This window comes from Podarcis cretensis, assembly GCF_951804945.1.
Source record: "Podarcis cretensis genome assembly, chromosome: 15".
Taxonomy (NCBI): domain Eukaryota; kingdom Metazoa; phylum Chordata; class Lepidosauria; order Squamata; family Lacertidae; genus Podarcis; species Podarcis cretensis.
Window position 1 is genome coordinate 31,669,057 of NC_137185.1, and position 21,457 is coordinate 31,690,513.

The 21,457-nt window shown below is 45.0% G+C and overlaps 1 protein-coding gene across 3 annotated transcripts in view; it reads left to right on the plus strand.

Moving 5' to 3' along the window:
* KIRREL3 (kirre like nephrin family adhesion molecule 3) overlaps positions 1 to 21,457 on the plus strand; it is a 761,094-nt gene that overhangs the window by 705,207 nt on the left and 34,430 nt on the right. For 2 of the 3 annotated variants that reach the window (XM_079955017.1, XM_079955018.1), the window contains 4 exons: positions 2,588 to 2,688; positions 4,964 to 5,162; positions 8,560 to 8,595; positions 18,012 to 18,119. In XM_079955017.1, coding sequence (XP_079811143.1) covers positions 2,588 to 2,688; positions 4,964 to 5,162; positions 8,560 to 8,595; positions 18,012 to 18,119 — 444 coding nt within the window. The remainder of the gene's footprint in view (positions 1 to 2,587; positions 2,689 to 4,963; positions 5,163 to 8,559; positions 8,596 to 18,011; positions 18,120 to 21,457) is intronic. The other variant, XM_079955019.1, reaches the window with a different exon arrangement.

Consider the following 21,457-nt stretch of genomic DNA (forward strand, 5'->3'; position numbering starts at 1 on the left):
TAAAGGATTGTTCATGCTTCCGCTTGTGGCATGCCTACAAAGCACGAGTCCAGGTGGTCAAAATAACTTGAATTGCTGTTTGCCCCAAATGAGCACTAAAGAGCAGTTTTCTCCAGTGGAAAGCAGTGGCACAAGAGGAAGTGGGGATAATCCCTCAGTCTTCTCTTCTCCAGGCTAAACTCCCTCCACTGTTCTCATAAGGCTTGGTTGCCAGACCCTTGATCAGGCATAGGCAAACTCGGCCCTCTAAATGTTTTCGGGCTACAACTCCCATGATCCATAGCTAACAAGACCAATCATCAGGGATGATGGGAATTGTAGTCCCAAAACATATGGAGGGCCGAGTTTGCCTATGCCTGCTCTTGATCATCTTGGTCACCCTCTTCCTCACACATTCCAGCTTGTCAGTATCCTTAAACTGGACAGAGTGCTCCAGGGCAGGGGGGTCTGACAAGGCAGAATAGTGTAGCCCTATTCCTTCCCTTGACATGCTTTTATAAAGGGGTTGGGGAGGTGGTCTTAGTTCTTTCCCTTGTCACCTCTTTCCCACTTTTGGAAGACTCCTCTCCCCCCCCCCCACCCCTTCCTTCTCCTCTTGCAACAATAGCTTCCCAGTCTCCAAGGTAACGTCCCTTGCAGCTTGGGATGAGAGATAAATTTGATTCAGTTCACATTTAAGGCCTAACTTATCAAATTCCCACTTTCCAAAACAATAGAACTGAATCCCCAGCCGGCCTTCAAAATTTGCACTGGTCCGAATTTTGCGGTGCAGTTCTATGCATGCAACCAAACAAAATTCACAGATCAGGGAAAGTCAGCATGCCAATGAAGATACCAGTGAAAGTGGCGTACAAAATTGCATCACATTAAGAGAAATTGCTAGCAAATAATAGATTGTATAAAAAAAAATGTACTTATAAGAAGAAATTTGCACAAAATTGTTGAAGAATTTTATGGGGATTAAAAAATAATAATAATCACAAATTGCTCACAAATGTGAAGAACCAAATTTACTATTGGAAGAAGGAGAAACTGGGACAGATTCATTCATCCCTTCTTGCAACATGCCCAGGCAGGCTAGCCCTTTTCCAGTGAGTGGGCTGGATTGGCAGTATACAGTGGTACCTTGGGTTACATACGCTTCAGGTTACACACTCCGCTAACCCAGAAATAGTACCTTGGGTTAAGAACTTTGCTTCAGGATGAGAACAGAAATTGTGCTTCGGCGGCGCAGCAGCAGGAGGAGGCCCCATTAGCTAAAGTGGTGCTTCAGGTTAAGAACAGTTTCAGGTTAAGAACGGACCTCCAGAACGAATTAAGTACTTAACCCAAGGTACCACTGTACTGGAAAACCACATCAACATGCAACATGCCAGGTGGGTGAGTGTGATATTTGAAACTTCAGGAAATTTACATCAGAAAACTTGTATGAAAGTAGCATTCCTGCCTGGGGCTGAAAATCTTTTTTTTTTTCTTCCTCCCCTGGGAGCAGAAAACATGCAACTGATTGCTAAACTAAAATTCTGTGGTTGGGCGTTAAGAATGGAAGAAGGAGAAATATCCTGAGGAGTAGTGTTGATCCTTTAATGAGATTAATTAGTCATAGAAATATTAACACAGCCACATGGCATTTATCAGAGATAGACCGCCGCTGCAAAGAAGTCGAATAGCACACAAAAAAATCAAAAGATGCTGGATCAGAACTGGGTTGGGGAAGCGGTAATCTTTTGCAGTCTTTTTAGCCTGAGCTGTAGCTTGGGTGGAAGGATCCGCTTGCATTGTGCAGCAGCACCCTCTTCCGGCTCCCAGCAAATCACCTGTCAATTTGAGCCTTAGTTATGCTTTGAAGGAAGAAGGGGAAGATTCTTAGGCTGCATACACACCATACATTTAAAGCACATGACTTCCCTCAATAATCATTGGAACTCTCATTTGTGTGCTGGGAACTGTAGCTCTGTGAGCGGTAAACTACAATTCCCATGGTTTTGGTTTTGGTTTTAAAGAGAAGCCTTATGCTTTAAATGTATGGTTTGTATGCAGCCTTATAGACCCCTTCCTGGGATCTCGTGCAGCCCGAGGCAAACAAAATCCACAAGGCACTTTTCCAAGGGAAATAATAAGAACGAGAAGAAGAATCAATTTGTTGTCCTGTAGTAGAATCCAAATTTATTTGCAGGAGACAGCCAGCTCAGTTTAGCTCAGCAAGGGCCAGCCCTGCAATCTCACCCACTACTACAAAGAGCAGAGCCTAAACAACAGGTAGCCCTATAGTTCTCATCGGGAAGGAGTTCTGTGCTGCAATCAGTTGCATGGTCTATGCCTCCATGGTTGAGCATCTGCTTTGCAAGCATATTCAATCTCTGACATCTCCAGGTAGAACTGAAAGAGTCCCTTGCTACAAAACCCTGGAGAGCTGCTGCCAGTCAGACTGAGCAAGATGGAACAATGGTCCGACTCAGAAGAAGGCAGCTCCCCATGTTCCTGTCTGTATGGGATTGTGAGCTCTATCCTGTGTATGTGAGGGGAGGGTGGAGGAATGCAGCACTATGTCACTCCCCATTTCCCTCTGTTTCTGCCCTTTCCACAGGACCACCTATAATCTCCAGCACCCAGACGCAGCACGCTCTTCACGGGGAGAAAGGCCAGATCAAATGCTTCATCCGCAGCACGCCCCCACCAGACCGAATTGTAAGTAGGCAGCTCCCTGAGCAACGTAAATAGCAGCCAGAGCCCAAGGGAAATGAATCATTCATTTATTTCCCGCCCTTCAAAAGAAATTGTTTAGGACAGCTTATGTTGCATTATATTAAAACAGCATAATCAAAGGGCATGTGCTGGACCGCAACTCCCATCAGCCTCAGCCAGCAAAGCCAATGGACAGGAATGGTGGGAGATGGTGTTCAACAGCCCCTAGAGGGTGCCATGTTGCAGAAGGTTGCTCTTCAGCCTTCAGCCAGGAAGGTTCCAACACTGGACTTCCTGCATTTGTGAACTCCATCCAGCAGAAAATTATAAGGCAAGGGATAATGTGGAAGGCATCTTCCACTTCTTGGAGGATTGTTTGGCACCTTGGGGAATTGAAACCCAAACCTCCTATTTGGCTTTTTTGGTTTTAGCTTGTACAACTTCATGAAGATGAATGGTGCTCCAGAACAAGGGTAGCCAAGGTCTCGTGGGACTGCAGATTCCATCTTCCTTGACCATTGGCCATGCTGGGTGAGGCTGATGGGAGCTGTAGTTCAACAGCATCCGAAGGCACAGGAGGCCACCTTCTTGCTGAAGCTACACAGGTCTGGGTCTGGGCAGCGCCTGCCTGCCTGCCTGTGTGACCACCTGAGCACTCTATGTATGCTGCCTTGGGTTCCATGGTGGAAGTCAGAGTATAAATGTACGAAAACAAGTAAACAAATAAATAAAACAGCAGATAAAACCAGCATAAAAAGCAATGCATATTTACAAGTATATGCTTCCCTTTTTTTTGCTGCAGTAAGGATTTCTTCTGATTTGCCTATTTTTTTAAAAGGGAGGGGAGATAAAAGGGAGGTTAATTTCTAATAATTTATTTCTAATAACTGTCTGTGTTACTAATTATGTTTTTGTTAAATTCTCATATTACTCATTTGTGTTTTTAATGATTTTCTAATACTCTTCAGGCTACCAGTATTCTGTGTTCTCACTCTCAGCTTTATATGTTACCATGTACTGCTATATCTTAGGGAGGGTTACTATCCAAGGGATAGTAGGGAGGGTTACTATCCAAGCTGGCTATATTCTTCACTGCTGGAGTTAGTATGCCTTCAAATACCAGTTGGTGGGAATCACAAGTGAGGCAAGTTCTGCTGAACTCAGGATCTGCTCGCAGCATAGCTGTCAACTTACAGATTTGAAAATAAGGGACCAGCAGCCTTGAAAATAAGGGACCAGCAGCCAAAATAAGGGACCTGCAGCCTCACCTGTTCCAGGCACTCCAGTCTTCCTGTCCTCCTGCAGTCTGGTCAAACTCATGCTGGGTAGCTTTGAGAACACTGTCCAACCAACTTTGTAACCAGAGGTTCAACTGAATAGAATATGAATCACATGCACCACAAGGCCTATGCTGCCTCAACTTAAGATGGCTCCCCGGCCTGGCTTTGCACTGCAAAGTTTGCAGCAGCACGTGCAACAAAATGGCGTCCAGCATTCAACCCCCCCCCCCTCAGCTTGCATTAACTAGCCACACACAAGGCATGCAAAGCTCCACCCCCCAGTCGTTCTTAGACTTCTTATTGGGTGAGCAACACAGCCAAGCAACCCAGTTGGAGTCTCCCTACTCCCTGGCCGGCAGGGAGGGAGGGAGAGGAGCTGCTTCCTTTGAAATTTAAGGGACATCATTCAAGGGACATTTAAGGGACATCCATCAATAAGGGACAGCAGCGGGACATGGCGCTGGAATAAGGGACTGTCCCTTCAAATAAGGGACACTTGACAGCTATGGCTCGCAGCCTTCTCGTGGGCAACTGGATGGCCACTGCAAGAGCAGAGTGCCAGACTGAATACGCCTTTGGCTTGATCCAGCAGATAATAGATAAATAAAATCACTGCAGATTCAGGGCTATTTTTTTTTCCAGCCTTGGAATGTGTGTGTGTTTGTGTGTACAAGAAAAATAACCCGGTAGGCAGTAGACAGGTCTATAGCTGAGGAGCCACCACTGAGAAGGCTCCTTCCCCAGATCACCACTTAGCACACCTCCCTCAGTGGGGCAACCAGGAAAGAGTCTTCATCTCTCACCTTTGCGTATGAACATACTGATTCGGATAAGTAAAAACTGCTCACAGAGCATGCCAGAACCCACCCCTAAATCACTTTTGCATATCAGATTTCTATGTTCCTATTCGTTAGTAAAAGGCAAAAACTTGATAAATAATTTCTAGCACGAGAGAACATTACCTAGGGTGGCTAATCCCCGCTTGCTTTGATGCGCAGGCCTGGTCCTGGAAGGAGAATGTCCTGGAGTCAGGTACCTCAGGGCGTTACACGGTAGAGACCGTCAGCACGGATGAAGGCGTAATCTCCACATTAACCATCAGCAACATCGTGCGGGCTGACTTCCAGACCATTTACAACTGCACTGCCTGGAACAGTTTTGGTTCAGACACCGAGATCATACGCCTGAAAGAACAAGGTGGGAACTGCTATCACGGCATTCATGTTTGGAAGGGAAAGAGCCGCTTGCTGAAATGGAGAGAAGGGGTTGGAAGGTGTGTAAATGTCAAATAGGATGTAAGACCAGTGTGGCTTGGACGTATAGCTGGGTAAGGACAAGGAACCACATGATGTGGTCCTCTCTTGCGATCTTGACCTTCAGACATTACAGGAGTGGCACAGGAAGCAGGTATGAAAGCAACTCCAGTGCAGCTGAGATCTATCAGGCAGAGGCCTTAGAAAGAGACAGCAAAGAATGGTAAGAAGGGTATGAGTGCTCATGTCAAGCAGTGAGGCACTTTGTTGAAGAGCAGAGAAACTTTGTTGAAGAACATGAGAAACCTTCTGTGATCCTCGCACCATCTGAAAATGTTGCACAACTCTAAGTGGTGTTAACCTCAATCCAAGTTTATTTCTGCTGCTTCCTTTCTGAAGCAAAGGTACCAGTCCTAGAAACTTAACCAGGATTAGCTTAATTTCAAATTCCCTGCTGCATTGGCTTGTCCCTAAACCCTGCAGTTTGTGGTTAGCACCTCCACAACACTGAAACAATCACTTCCTGAGTATGTGCATTGGGGGTTTTTTCCAGACAAGCCACCCTTTCTTTGATTGAAAAGAAATTACCTGGGCTTTGAAGCTGCTAACTTGTGGTCTGCAGTGGGTACACCTTCAATTGAGGATAGTCCAGGGTCAATAACATGGTGCCTTCCAGATGTTGTTGGACTACAACCTCCATCACCCTTGACTATGCTATATGAGGCTTTGTGGGAGTTTGGATCCAATAACATCTGGAAGGCACCATGTTGGCTCCCCATGCAATAGCTTGTTCTGACTGGCAGCAAAACAAGCAATCACAACTAGGCAGAGCTCTTCCACTTCTAGTTATATATGCAGACACAAGACTGCATTACAGATAACCTGCTGCCAGTTCTCCAAACCAAGGAACAAGTGGCAGATCTGAGCACTCCCTGCCTCCCTCACTTGGCTTGGTAGAGCATTTCCTCAAACTGTACCTGCCAAACTGTGGTTTGTGCAATCCCATTCAAACAAAGTTTGCACAGATCATGCAAGCCACAGTTTGCTGGTAAGGACAACATGGCAAACTAAGGTTTGAGGAAACGAGGAAGTGTTTTGGAGAAAAGAGAGGAAGGAGCACTCATTACAGTCTCTCATTCTCAACCACAATCATCTGGAGGATCAGGAATGTGATATCTGAATGAGGGAGCAGGTGAAGGAAGGAAATGCATGGCGTGCAGCAACCACTGCGCTTTGTGCAATTTGTGAACAAGTTGACTATCTTCACCTCTCAGCTGCTATCGTCTATTACTCCTTTTTTTTAATACTTTCTCCCAAATTCAGCAGTAGCACTGGGGGAAAGGGGAAGAACCATTCCCCCTTCAGCCCTGAAAGGTTATTTTGGTTGGAAGTAAACAAGCCTTTAAAGTATTTCATCCAGCCTAATGTCTCCTGTTGCAAAAAATGAAAAGAAAAAAGTAAACCCAAACCATGTTAATTCATCTGTCCTTTGGCACATTACACAGTTACAGTCCAAGCTCAGATCTGTAACCAGTGTCTGGGAAGGGACGGCTGCAAGGTTTAATGCTGTCATGCCAGAAAAATGGAACAGAGTGGGAGGAACTAGTTCAGCAGAAGCCAAATGAAGAGTAAAATGACTAAGAAGTTCCAAGTTGCTGCCATTGCATCCCATTGTTTTGTGCTGTCATGAGCATGTCATAGCGATGGGATGTCACTCTTAGCATAGCTGCTTTAATGAGTACCCTGCTTAGCTGCTTATTAAAGCGTTAAGCTGAGTCGCCCAACAGTAAGTTTAACCACTGAAAAAGAGAGGACCTCCCTCTTAACAGAGATTGTTTCACATAGAAGGGCTTCAGGGCTTTGGGGTTATGATTTAGGGCTGAACGTATTTCAGCTTTGCTTTTTGGCTTGAAAATAGTTGTTTGGGACATACCTTATCCTGTCTTTTTCATGAATGTTCACTACTATTTGCAGTCACTTTCTCCCACTTTGCTGCTGCTTTCGTGGCCATTCCCTCCCTGCATTTCATCCCCCTCTCAAGTGATCCCAAGCAATCAGGGATCATGTACTGGATGTGATAACATCACGACCCTGTATAGCCAATCAGACTTTGGTTGATGTCCCTAGGGGCAAATGAAGCCTATTTAGTGTGAGAGTAACCAACATTTCCCCAAAGCACGGTCCCTTTGACTAAAACCCTGGTTAAGCTCCCCTCCTCAAGAGGGCGTAGAGGCTGGGAGAGTCCCAGAGGGAAAGCTGGACCTTCATCTGGAGGCCCTCCAGTTACATCCTTCTGCATTAAATGCTAGGGCAGACTGGTAGATTGCTCTCATCAAGCTCCGATTTATAGGCAAGGCTGCCATCCAAATTAAATTGGAACTAAATGAACTTCTTAAAATTAGCCTTGGGTTCTATCCAGGGCAGATCAACTCCCTGGTTTGTTTTCCTGCCTCCTGCCTAAGCACAGAAATGTGTCTGGGTTAGCAGATGTTTCTGTGTTGTGGAGGGAGTGGCTTCCGCCAAGCAGTTCTACATGGGGTTCTCGGCCGATCACAATGCAGAAAAGCACAATTAAAGACCGTTTGACTCAGGGTCATTGTTCCGGGTGCCTCATAAAGAAAAGGGTGACTGCCAAATGCCCGCCAGCAGAGTAGGGCTCTCCATTGCAGAGCAGCTCTGCTGGAAAAGGGGGGAAATTAATCCTGGGATGAAAACCTGCAAGTGCCGCATCACTGACAATTAACACAATATCAACATTGATTTTTAATGACTGAACCGATAAGAGAGTAGACAAGAGACCTTATCAACTGCCTCTCTAATAGTCAATCCAATCATCTAGATAAAAGCATATGGTACAGACCAGCCAGGACTGTACCTTTTGAGAATGCAAGAGGGGCAATGCATGTTTAGATATGCCCCTGTGTTTAAAAAGCATGACTGAAGGCAGAAGGCAAGTGAGTCAGGGAGAAGGCTGGGTTAAAAACACTTCCCGCTGATATGCTAACATTCCATGTGCAGGGAGTCCTTTGTTTGTTTTCAACATGGGGCTCTGAAGAGGGGCAATCCTTGGTGCCAGACTACGCTGCCAAGTCCCCACAGTGATTTCCACCAAAGGACATATATGAAACTCTCTTGGCTAGAAACTTGCCCGGCCTCCAGTGGCTACATTGCAATGGAGAACTTTAAACACCCCTGAGCAGCTGCCCTTGGAATTGGTGGGTGAGGAACTCCCATATACATCGTATGATTTAAAAAGAAGAAACTGGCAAAAGTTTTAAATAGAAATAACTGCACAGTTGGGATTTGGCAAGGCTGTAGACACTTGCTTTATTTTCAAACAGGTACGGAAATGAAATCAGGAGCTGGTATGGAAGCAGGTATGGAATCATGAGTGAAGGTGACTATATGACTGGCCCCGGAGCTATGTTCTATAACCACCACCACCCCAACCAAACAATGAAGCTGTATCCATCTAGGTTATCCCTCCCCTGAAAAGGAGGCTTGTGGGAGGTAAAACGACTCATTAGGAAGGGAGAATGATTTGAGTGAAACACCATCTTGGTTTTCAAATTCCATTGAAATGGCTTTTTGGTGCCTTCCGAGCTCAGGTCCTCCTATTTTTCTAAACGGGATCGTGATAAAATTAACACTCTTGCTGCTTTGATGGAGGGGGAAATGGCAACACATTAGGAAGAGAAAGTATCCATAGATCTAAAGCTGGAAAATGCCCATGTCTTTGCTAATCCAGCTGTGTAGCAATCTGACATATATTTGCCCATGACCCCTAAACCCTTTCATGCTGGTGCCCTAAAATTGCTGGTTGCACTCTAGAACTGGATTTCAGTCCTATGTTCAGCAACCAGTAGCAAAGTCAAATTCCTGGTATAGCCTATCCTTATCCCACAATGAATAAATTAGCAATAGTCATCTTAGAAAAAGACACTAATTGTTGTGGTCCAGGGAAAGGTTTTGGGAGCCCATCAATCTTAGAAGCAGTTTATTGCTGACTCCATTCCAAATCCATCCAGTCTCTAAGTGCCTCCCACAAGGCCTTGATTGGACACCCAAGGGACATGAAGGTGACCATGTTCTTTAGTCAGTTCCATTGCATGGTTTATTTGGCTAACTTAAGCTTCTCATTTCCCTGAATTTCAGTATATGCGGCAATTATCTCCATCTGGCTGACCCTACCGCACTGTACACAGCACACTCTGGACATTTGGGTTGCATCCAGCTAAGTTCTGCTCAGAGTAGACCCACTGAAATGAATGAACCTAAGTTTGTTTTGTCTATTAACTTCAGTGGGCCTACTCTGAGTAGGCCTAGCATTGGTCACAAACCATTGTCTCTATCATGCACCATCTTTCTTTATGGCTCTTATTTCCATTCACATTTGTCAACCTAGGACTCAACCCTGTCACCATCAGCATCTTCTCACTTGCCTCTGGATCTCTCTGTGTGTTCCTCTGATGTTTCGGAGCTAGCAGCATGTTGCCCATGCCAACTCATCCCTGGTCAGTAGGCCTTCCTTGCTTCTTTAGAATGGACAAGGAATTGCAAAGGGTTTGTCAAAGGGTTGTATCCAACCAAGTCCTACTTAGAGTAGATCCACTGAGATAAATGAACCTTAGCTAGCTATCCCTGTACTGTTGGTCTACTCTGAGTAGAACTACCATTGGAGGCAACCCAATACCTCTTCAACATGGTGAACTTTCACCCTCAGCTTTGCCTTGAATTAAATATTTGCATCCAGGTGAGTTCAGCCTTCTTTCAGGCCCCCTCCAGTGCCATTTGCACCCTACTTTATCCCTCCCCAATATAGACCAGCCCACTGATATCTGTGTATTGTTGATGAACAACTTCATTGCAGTGATCTTCTGAGACCCATAAACTGCCCCATGTCCACCTGGGAACACCCATTGTTGTGCACTCCTGTCTATCTATCTGTTCCCAAAATAAAAGATGAGGGCCAATGCTATAAATGTGTGAAAGGCAAAATCTTAATTGCTCAGGTTCTTTAAGCAAATCTCTGGCTTGTTGTTGTTGTTGCTGCTGCTGCTGCTGCCATTATTATTAAGCAGTATTGATCTAGAAGCAATTTTGGTGGGGTGTTTGCTTGACAGTAAATGGCTAGAGATGCAATCACAGGCATTTCCGCTTAAAGGATCTCAATTAACAAAGATGTGGGAAATTTCTGCCTGAGACCAGAAATCTACTGCCCGTCTGCCCACTGGGACTGGTAGGCCAGGAAGAAGAGAGGCAAACAGTAGGCAGAGGCAGAGCCAACCAACTCTCATGTTGTCCCCCTCTCCCCACTGAGTTCTGCGAGGGCAACTCTGAGACTAAGGATGAACAAATGGGTAGGCATTTCTGCCCGGGACTGATTGTAAGAAGCCAGGTGGGTGGGAGCTGGCTGAGGGCAGGCTGAGGTTAATGGGGCAATCCCCTGTTTGCCTGAATGTACCAGCCTCCACCACAGTCACAATAAATGGAACTGGAATAGATAAACCAATGGTTTGGCTCTATAAGGCAAGGACCTTTTGTTACTGTTATCATCTATTTGGCAACGCTGTGGGTTAAACCACAGAGCCTAGGACTTGCCGATCAGAAGGTCGGCAGTTCGAATCCCTGCGACGGGGTGAGCTCCCATTGCTCGGTCTCTGCTCCTGCCCACCCAGCAGTTCAAAAGCACATCAAAGTGCAAGTAGATAAATAGGTACTGCTCCGGTGGGAAGGTAAACGGCATTTCTGTGCTCTGCTCTGGTTCTCCAGAAGTGGCTTAGTCATGCTGGCCACATGACCCAGAAGCTGTATGCCGGCTCCCTCGGCCAATAAAGCGAGATGAGCGCCGCAACCCAGAGTCAGCCACGACTGGACCTAATGGTCAGGGGTCCCTTTACCTTTACTTATATGCAAACAGAGGATTCAGATCCAGGTTAGAGTAGACCCAGGACTCACTGAAGACCCTTTAATTTCAACGGGTCTACTCCTAGTGTGACTAGCCCATCTGGATCCAGCCCAAGGAGCCAACACACACACACAGAGAGAGAGAGAGAGAGAGAGAGAGAGAGAGAAATCATGCACTCTATAATCTGGGGAGTGGCTCCATGTAAGCAAATCTGTACACCACTGTCAGTTCAGAGCTTTAGCACGGGGGACAGGAAATTGACACAGCAGGTAAGTTCCATGCCTGCTGCCAGAAACATGAATTGTGTGATGTAGATTGTACAGGCGCCATCTCACATGCACCCCCAGCTGCAGTGTGGGCAGGCAGGGACAAGCGAGGGCCAAATGCTGTACTATTTGTGCTCCTGCTCCCTGTTGAGACTTAACACAGCATGGGGCATTTTAATAGGAATGGCTGCTGTCATGCCACTGCAATACCTAATCACACATTCTTACATTGGGAAGGAGGGGAGTCGGCTTCGATTGCAAGGGAAAGCAGGTTTCAAACTCAATTTAGTGTTGTCAAATTCAAAAATTAGGCCTGTGGCATTGCAGAACTTCAAGCTCCATATAGCATACAGCTTGGAACCAGATAATGAAATCTTTCATTGCAATACCTTCCTTGCCAATAGGGGATAAATAGCAAGAGCACACCCAGAGACACCAGCAGTAGGGTTTTTTTCAATAATAATAATAATAAAATCCGATTGGAAAGAAGCCCCCAGAGAAAAAGACAGTGTGCAATGATATTGTAGAACTTCATATATTCACTCTGTCTTAATGATTCCACAATAAATTGGCTCAGTTTGCACTGAGGGTGAAGGAATGGTCGGGGAGTGTTCCCCCCCACCAGTCTCCCTTGGACTCCAGCTGGGCTCTAAAATGTCCAGCTGGGATAATTCTCTCTATCCCCATGAGCAGTAATGATAAACCCATGCATGGATTTGAACTACAAATCCAGTAACTGGGAATGGGGAGCTGGGCAAGAGAGGGCAAGCCCTTATATACTGTTGGGCCTCTTCCTCTGTTAACCAAAACAATAGGAGAAATTAACCTAAGGTTAGGAATGGGAGAGAATGTTGATTCATTTAATGGCAAACCTCCCTAATTTGCAATTTCTGAAACAATTCACCAAACAAAACATAGACCTCTACAGAAATTCTCACTTCTCTGGGTTTGCCAATGCAGTTTTCCAGCCAAGAAATACGCACAAAAATTGCATATACTAAAGTGCCCATATAAATGCATATAGACATGAAAAGAACATGCAAAGATGTGTTATATTAGGGAGCTTTTTTTGCAAAAAATGTGCATATTAGGCAAAACAGCATGTAATATGTATAGACTGGCATAGATTCTCCTTAAAATGCTGGTGAATTTTCATGCGGATGTGTTCTAAAAGAAAATGCAAACTGATGTAGAGAACTGAACTTAAGATTGGAAAAATAAGAAATTGAGAGAAACCAAAACTGACAGATGCACCCATCCTTGCCCAAGATCTAAGAGGATCTATCCTTTGCCTGTAGCTGCCAGTCCCTTTCCATTATCAACTCAAATGAAAGATAGAGTTTTACAAAACAGCCATCATCTTGTGCTATACTTTTACATCCTTTATTTCAACAAAGACATCCAGCTTACATGCCACTTGCAAATGTTGGTGGTCTTGCCACTGTATCCTCCTTAACAATATTTGCCCCCCTACCTCTATGTGAACAGTTTTGAGACCTACCCCTCACAACAGTTAGCAGACAGAATTCTTACCCTTTTTGTGATAGGTATATGTCAGGGTGGCGCTGTGGGTTAAACCACAGAGACTAGGGCTTGCCGATCAGAAGGTCAGCAGTTTGAATCCCCGCAACGGGGTGAGCTCCCGTTGTCCGGTCCCAGCTCCTGCCCACCTAGCAGTTCGAAAGCACACCAGTGCAAGTAGATAAATAGGTACAACTCCAGCGGGAAGGTAAACGGCGTTTCCGTGCGCTGCTCTGGTTCGCCAGAAGCGGCTTAGTCATGCTGGCCACATGACCCGGAAGCTGTACACTGGCTCCCTTGGCCAATAAAGCGAGATGAGCGCCACAACCCCAGAGTCGGTCACGACTGGACCTAATGGTCAGGGGTCCCTCTACCTTTATCCTTTTTATATGTCAGGGTTGGTGAACCCGTAGCCTTCTGGACGTTACTGGACTTCAACTAAATCCTGGCAGGTGCGGCCGAAGGTCAGGAATTATGGCCGTTGGAATCTAGCAACATCTGGAGGCCCAGAAGTCCCCCAGATCTGGTACATAGCATCTATGAGGTTGTTTTTCTCGTCCTCCCTGGTATATACAACAGCAGCCTTTTCAGTATATGCAATCCACATAATAATGGATTGTGAGTCTTCCAAACAGAAAGCAATTCTACACATTTGAGCTGACTGCAGAAACAATTTTCCCCTCTACCTGCTGATTCATCACACGGTCATTCAATTTCAGGGCATCATCCTCTTTATTATTTAAAAAATGTGTTTAGTTCAGGCAACTTTTCCCCTGAGGTAAAAGCAACAATTACAGGGTACCGATTGGGATCAGTACTGCAGCATGTGGAGAAAGGGGTTTAAACCTTTACTCCATACCTACAGCAGTTTTCCACTTAAAATGTGCCCCTCCCAGCTACTGTTTGCTACCAGAGGCAGTGCTGTAGCTATGGGGGGTAGGGGGTGCCACTAGCAGGGTTTATTATTATTATTATTATTATTATTATTATTAATAATAATAATAATACCCCGCCCATCTGGCTGGGTTTCCCCAGCCACTCTGGGCGGCTTCCAACACAATATTAAAATACAGTAATGCCTCAAACATTAAAAGCTTCCCTAAACAGGGCTGCCTTCAGATGTCGTCTAGTCTGGTAGTTGTTGTTCTCTTTGATATCTGGTGGGAGGGCGTTCCACAGGGCGAGTACCACAACCGAGAAGGCCCTCTGCCTGGTTCCCAGGCCCAATACTCACAGGCAGAGCAGCAGCAACAATGTCCCGAGGCCTCCTTGGAGCCTTATAATCTGTGGTGCAGTATGGGCCCTCTCCCAGGCCCAAGATGGAAAGTGGGCTTCAAGGATCTGAGGGCAATGAAACAATCGCTGAGACGGCTAGAGCACCGGTGGCGGATAACTCATTCTGAATCTGACCGGACATGGGTTAGAGCTCAATGTCGAGCCTACCAAATGGCAATAGTGATGGCGAAGAAGACCTTCTTCACCGCCTCTATTGCATCTGCGGAAAACAGTGGCATGAGACTCTTTCAGGTGGTTTGCAATTTAGCGGAACCACCTGCTCCATCAGGGCCCAGTACAGGCCACATGATCTCCTGCAATGATTTTGCAAAGTTTTTTTGCAAAGATAAAGTCGCTCAGATTCGGGAAGAGGTCGACTTCACTGTGGGAGCAGGGCCGGGGCGAGAGAGTGCTAGAGCCCTGTTTAGTCAGGTTGCGTGGGATCAATTCCAATCTGTTACCCCTGAAGATGTGGACAGACTGCTTGGACGAGTGAAACCAAGCACCTGTCTCCTTGATCCTTGCCCATCCTGGCTTATAAAAGATAGCCGGAAAGCCTTTAGAGAGGCACCACTGAGGCTCCCAGCCTGTATGCAAAAGTGTATGCGTGGGTGTGCCAAACTGGGTCTTTGACCTGGGTGAAATAAAGCCTAGATTGCTCCTGCCAGGGGTACTGTTTACTGCAAACACAAAACCCCAGTGGATAAAATTGCCAAGTCAATCAGAACCAGACAGTCTTGTGAAAAAACAACAACAGCTAAGTACACAACAGAGAACAGGTATTGAGAAAGGAAACAAGAAACACATGCGCACAAAACAGAACAGCAATTTCACAGACTCCCTTTCTTAAATATTCCATTTCTTCCCCTCTAATTTAAGTGGGATCTGCCAAAACCCATGAAGATCCTCTTTTGGCAGTTAGCACATTCTGTGGCTGTGTGGTACAACACCAAAGTGTTCAAGGCAGAAACTAATTGGAATAAAGAGCACCGTTTGCTGTAAAAGTCAAGCAAAACTGTGCTGCAGTGGGAAATGTCATTTCAATAAGAGAATAGCTGGGGCTTAAACTCCTTCATCCTTGCAATGGTGATTAAAATAAATAAACCTCATTGATAAAATGTTTTCCCTAAACCATAAAAAGCAGGTCGGTTTTGCAAACTGAGAAGTAGTGGATTGAAGAAACTTAAGCCAACAACACATTGGTAGTAAAGTAGGTTAGCATGAAGTTCAGGTCGCTTCTGCATTTTTTGCAGCACCTCGCACAGTGTATATAGGTGATAATGGTAGCATTCTACCTGATTCCCTTCATCTGCTACATCTTGAACGCAGCATCCCTTCATGTTATCTAATTCACATCCCTCCTGCTGTTCTAGCCTGAACCAAGTTCTGTTGGATGCATCATGGTGGGTTTAGTGTCCAGTTCTGCCAAATTGTAATAAAATGGCTAAAATCTGTCATACATTAAAACCACAAGCAATGTGAAACAATTCAGCATAAAAATGGGAGACAGAACTTCAAGCCACACTAAGGTCTTATCCGCTCCACCTGAAGCTTAAAACTGAGTGCCAAGCAACCAGACATATCTAGGAAGGGAATTCTACAACCTGGGTGCCACAGTGGAAAAGGCCCTGCCTTGCATTCCAACCAATTGTGCTTCTAAAAGTGGTGGGATACGTGCTGTGTCAAAAAAATACTTCCTGCATTTCCCCCCATCCCAGTTATTATCCATCATTTAATGAGATAAGAAATTGCATTAAAAAATTTACCTAAGGCATGATAAAATTTCAGTGAAATTCTTATGAGTGGGGTGCAGGATTTTCTTATGTACTTGCCTTGCTTTTGAGGTAGCCAACTGTTATTTGGGAATGTCCTTCCTTCCATTCTACAAATCATCTCACCAGTGATCTGCACACTGCAGCCTCCCCAGGTGTCCATGCCCCAGTCAAAACTCATCATGCAGTAGCTCTACCCATGAAGTGTTTGAGATCAGGGGGCATGGGAAGTCAGGGAGGCTGCAGAATGCTGGATAACTGCTTGCTGGCAATAAAAAGCACATCCACCACCCTTGGCCATATGGAAGAAAACAGACCTTCAACTATTTGGATCCCAAACCAAAGCTTTCGTTAGCTACTTGGCCAAGGCCAGCCAGTGAGCTTCGGACTGAATGGGGATTTGAAACCAGGTCTCGTCAGTTTTCATCCAATGTTCTAGTCACCATAAGCACACTGGACTACACAATGAACGGTTTGATTTGGGATGGTGGTTGTTTTTTGACTTACATGCTAATGAACAACCAAGCCATAACATCGAAACTGTGCACTGACTGATTGCTGATTGGAGTGGGAAAAGCTTCAGTGCTAGATAATTCTGCCGCACTACTCCAGCTTCCAGAGAAAGTGCTAAAAAAAGCAAACCCAACTCTCCTTCTCCGATGACAATTTGTTTCCTATCTGTTTACACTGCTTTTCAATTATCTAACTTACAAAGGGGATTACACAACATACAGTATTTTTTTAAAAAAACTAAGCACAATCTATTAAGAGCAACAAAACCAATGAAACCTAATTAACAGTCAACAGCAGGATCAATCCACAATGTCAATCGATAAACAGGGATCTAGTTTTCAAAGGCCTGATACCAGAAAAAAATGTTCCTACTTGTCTCTGAGAGGAGGCAAATGCCCGAGTCGAATGAGCCTTCTCCTTGGGAAAGGCATTCCACAGGATTTGGGCAAGAACTGAAAAACTGCTGCTCCTACTGGATGCTGTTCTTGCATCTCTCAGCCAGTGCTGATGGTATCTGCTTATAAACTCTCTACAAGGTGACTCAGTCTGTTTGGAGAGTCTGAAGCATCCAGCCATTCATAAAGGAAAACTACACATCTCCACCATAACGTATTTCAGTTTGTTAGGTCAGATTTGTGACCAGACATGCTAAATGAGTATAAATGATGTCGTTTTAGTCACCAAACACCAAGCCCCTAGGAAGCCAACACATGGTCCGTCCAGAAAATGAATGGATGGGGGTCAAGATGTTCTCAGAGTTTAGAGCTGTGTACTCGACTCTAGCCACCTCCTGGGCACACAGTATCGACACAGATTTTTGTAAGAACCGTAAACTTTCTTTCCTTATGATTTTGAAACAAAAGCTGAGGTTTCCAGTGTGCCACATCCTTTGCTTAGTATCAGAATTACATACCTGTGCAGCAAATTTACACATGCCCAGAATGTGTGCTGCCTGGATTTATTATTATTATTATTATTATTATTATTATTATTATTATTATTATTATTTCCCTGTCTCCTCTGCAAAAGTCTTAATATTTCAAATAGTTCACCTGCACTAAACTGAATAAATCACCCACATTCACCCTACCCTGGCCTCTACCAGCAATGTTTGCATTTGTTTTGCCAAATGTGAGAGATCCAGGGGTCAGTGACATGTGCCACACATCTCCATTTGTCTTCCCTCTGAACAAACAAGTCCCTAACCAACTCATTTGAGTATACCATGTGTCATTCACCAAGCTACCCTTGCATTTTATTAGTTCGGCACTAATCTTAGGCCCCATCTGCACCATACATTTGAAGCAATTTCATACCACTTTCATCACCTAATAATCTTGGCAACTGTTGTTTCTTAAGGGTGCTGAGAGCTGTTAGGAAAAATGTATAGTGCAGACGTGGCCTTAATGTTTGACTGTAGGAGGATCTGATAATAGACAACCAGGGTTCTGGTAGTGAATGGGGGACAATGAGAAAGGACAAAAGTTGATGATATCTGGAGCCCATCTCCACTTCATTTGCTCTCTTGTTTTTTCCAGAGTCAGTGCCAATGGCAGTCATCATAGGCGTGGCAGTTGGAGCTGGTGTGGCGTTTTTGGTGTTGATGGCCACCATTGTGGCCTTCTGCTGTGCTCGCTCGCAGAGAAGTAAGTCACCTTCTTTTTATTCAGTTGACTCTCTGACCATATCATGCTGGAAGTCTGGAAGCCCTTCTTCTCTGCCTAGGAAAACCACATGGAGAGGTAATGTAAGTTTATCCAAAGCTGCCTCTTCTTGTGACGTCCTCAAAGACCCGTCTGGCCTTGATTCCCTGGTTATGATAAACATTTTATCCCTCCAATCATGACACTGGGATGGAGACAGCTTGGGAGGAGTCAACTTCGGCTAGGTAAAATCATTTGGGAAGTCTATAGGGAAGGGAACTTTCATTATATTAGGTTGATGGCTCTATCTGTAATTAAGAGAAGGGAATGTAACCCAATGGTAGAGCACATGTGTTGCATGCAGAGAGGCCCAGGTTCAGTTCCTGACATCTCCAGGTAGTGCTTGGAAATACCGTGCCTAAAACCCTGAAGATCTGCTGCTGATAGATAGGCCAGTGGTCTGACTCAGTGTTAAGGCAGACCATCAGGTGTCAGCTATTTTACACATCTGTGCTCCTAAGTGCAATGTGTAGAATAGCTCTGAGCTCTTGCTGCACACACGTCAAGGGTGAACATGATATGGATGTACGATATTATTGGTTGACTAAATCCAACTTGTTTTGTACACATGCTTAAGTTGTCCTTGTGACTTCATGCTTAAGTTGTCCTTGTGACCCACCATTAAACCATGCCATAAATGTGGGAAGTAATGTGAAGGAAGTACATTGTAGAGCTACCCCATGTAAACTTCAGCATGCTGTTGCAGCACTGCATTTCAGGGCCTCTCCAGGTGTCCTTTTCATTGTACATTCATGATTATTTGTGCTCATGATGGTATTGGGACAGTTATGCATGCAGTGGCGTAGCGTGGGTTATCAGCACCCGGGGCAAGGCAAGTAATTTGCGCCCCCTAACCCGTGGATTTGCGCCCCCTAACCCGTGGATTTCCCTAACCCCCAGATGTTGCGCCCGGTGTGGCCGGCCCCCCCTGCACCCCCCACGCTACGCCACTGTATGCATGATGCCATTTTCAGCACCATTTGCACCTGCAGCAGTTTTGAGGCAAATGTACTCTTTGTTTGCAGTCAGTTCATGTCCTGTATCTCCCTGCTGAAATCCTGAAACTTTTCAGACTGCAAATGTTCTAGGTTGCTGGTTTATTTGTGCCACTTTTGTTGTGCTATAGCACAAGAGTTCCCTTCCAGATGAAAATAAAACAGCAACATTGGGAAATCACATAACAACTAATAAAGCAGAATGATGGCCCAGTATAAATTCACTACTAACACACTAATAATGTGTCAATGGCATGTTGCAGAATACACTTGCGAAGCAACTTTCCATTCTGCCATGTACTGTATTTGCCACATGCAGCACTGTTTCCATTGTGCTGCAGTTTGGCTTCCACCAAAAGTTGCGTTACTCATCTCACTGTCCACTGTGGTGAAATTATTTAATTATATTTTCATTTTATTATCCCACTCCATTCATTTCAATGCAAAGGAACCACAATGCAAAAAGGGGAGCGGGGAAGAGAGAGATAGAGAGAGACTATTCCATATCATTTGCAGACTAAAAGCAACAACAACAGTGAACACTGATTATAATTGCTAGATTGAGTTCTGTTCTGGACATGGGACAAATAAGCAGACATTGGCAGTTTCTGCTCCTGTTTTTCTGACATCCCTACTTCCATCTCCACCATCGAGCAGCTCTTGCCATTTGGAGATTTATTCTTAGCTGTCATCTGCTTTCCTAGAATTTCCACCCAATTGGTGCTAATCTTGCCATCTGGAGAAATGATCAGTTTGTGCCTTTTCTTTGACAGCCAGATAGATAAGATTGATATTTGCACCAGCCACCAAGCATTGCTGTTACTCTTCAGATGTTTGAAGACATTGACCATGCCTCCTCTTAAACTTCTCTTCTCCAAACCAAACATACCCAGCTCTTTCAACCATTCTTCCACAGACTTGGCTTCTCCAGACCTCCTCATCAGCCAGGTCAATCTCCTTCTTAAAATGTGGCTCTTAGACCTGGAGACAGTGCCATTTACTGCTTTTCTCATGGGACCCCAGTATCAGCCCTGGGGTGGACAGCCTGCTCCTCCTAGTTGTAGCACCAACCCCATCTGGAGGTGACATCAGACTTCTTCTTTAGCATTTGACCAAATGTATGGAGAATACAGCAGAAATATGCATTAGCTTCGTATTAACGTGTTGCTTTTATCTTATACTAAAAGATGTCTTGGTTTTATGAACATTGCTCCCCGTTCTGAGCCTGCAGGGATCAGGAAGGCTATACATTTAAAATGAAATCTATACTCGAATCCCTTGCTGAGCCCGTAATGCTGTTGGCTTTGCTGCCTAGTCGACAAAGCAGATGTTAAAATAAACATCACAAATGCAAGAAAAGGATTGTGGAGGTAAACAGGAGCAGCTCATTAGGGAAAAAAAGCATAGAAGTTAAATAATGATTGTTGGCTGAGCGAACAGGGATCAAACCATCGGGGGAAGGGAGAGTGATTGTTCTGAGCTTCTGAGACAGGAAGAGAGAACAAGCAGTCCTCAACCATGCCTCTAACTGTAGGGATAGTGAAAGACAAATAAGCCAAACACTATGCAAAATCCCTGTGTTGCGGTGCCAATATATATATATATATAGCAGTTGGTTCTTTCTGGATTGTTTGCAAAGAAATCAAAGAGCCAGAAGCTCTCCCTGGACTTGCTTAATGAATGGCTGGGCCTGCATACTAGTTTGTTCTTAACAGCAATAATTGTGTCTGCTTCCCCCCCACTCCCCCCCCCCCTTTTATGACTCTCCCCAAACCCCATTAAGCGGCTCTTTCAGGTATTAGCAAATTAAATATCTGGCAGCCATTAATCTTGCATTTTGGTAAGTATTTTTTGATGGGCAGGCGCGCGGCTAAGACCTGAGAAGAGGCCAATTCAATTTCAGTGGAATCATTCAGCGATGATGGCACCATTCAAGCTTGCTCAATAGAAAATGGGCCAACTCGTCGTTGCGGTGTCAGCGGTCAGACATAATCAGTCTCGTCTGCACATTCCCCTCATCTTTCTTTTCTTTTAAGATAGATGTGAGCACACTGTATCATTCCTCTGATCCTGGGACAGAGGAAGAACATGTGGCTCATTACCTACTCCTTATTTGATGTAACCAGATGGCTCTGGATTATTTGCAGGGCACACAACATCTAACATTGGTATATTTGTGATGATGACAGATCAGGCATGCAGCAGTGGTGCCAAGGCTTGGATTAGGAAGCAAAGCCAGAGTTTCAAAGCACCGGATGTTTGGAGGCTGGAGCCAAGCTAGTGGCA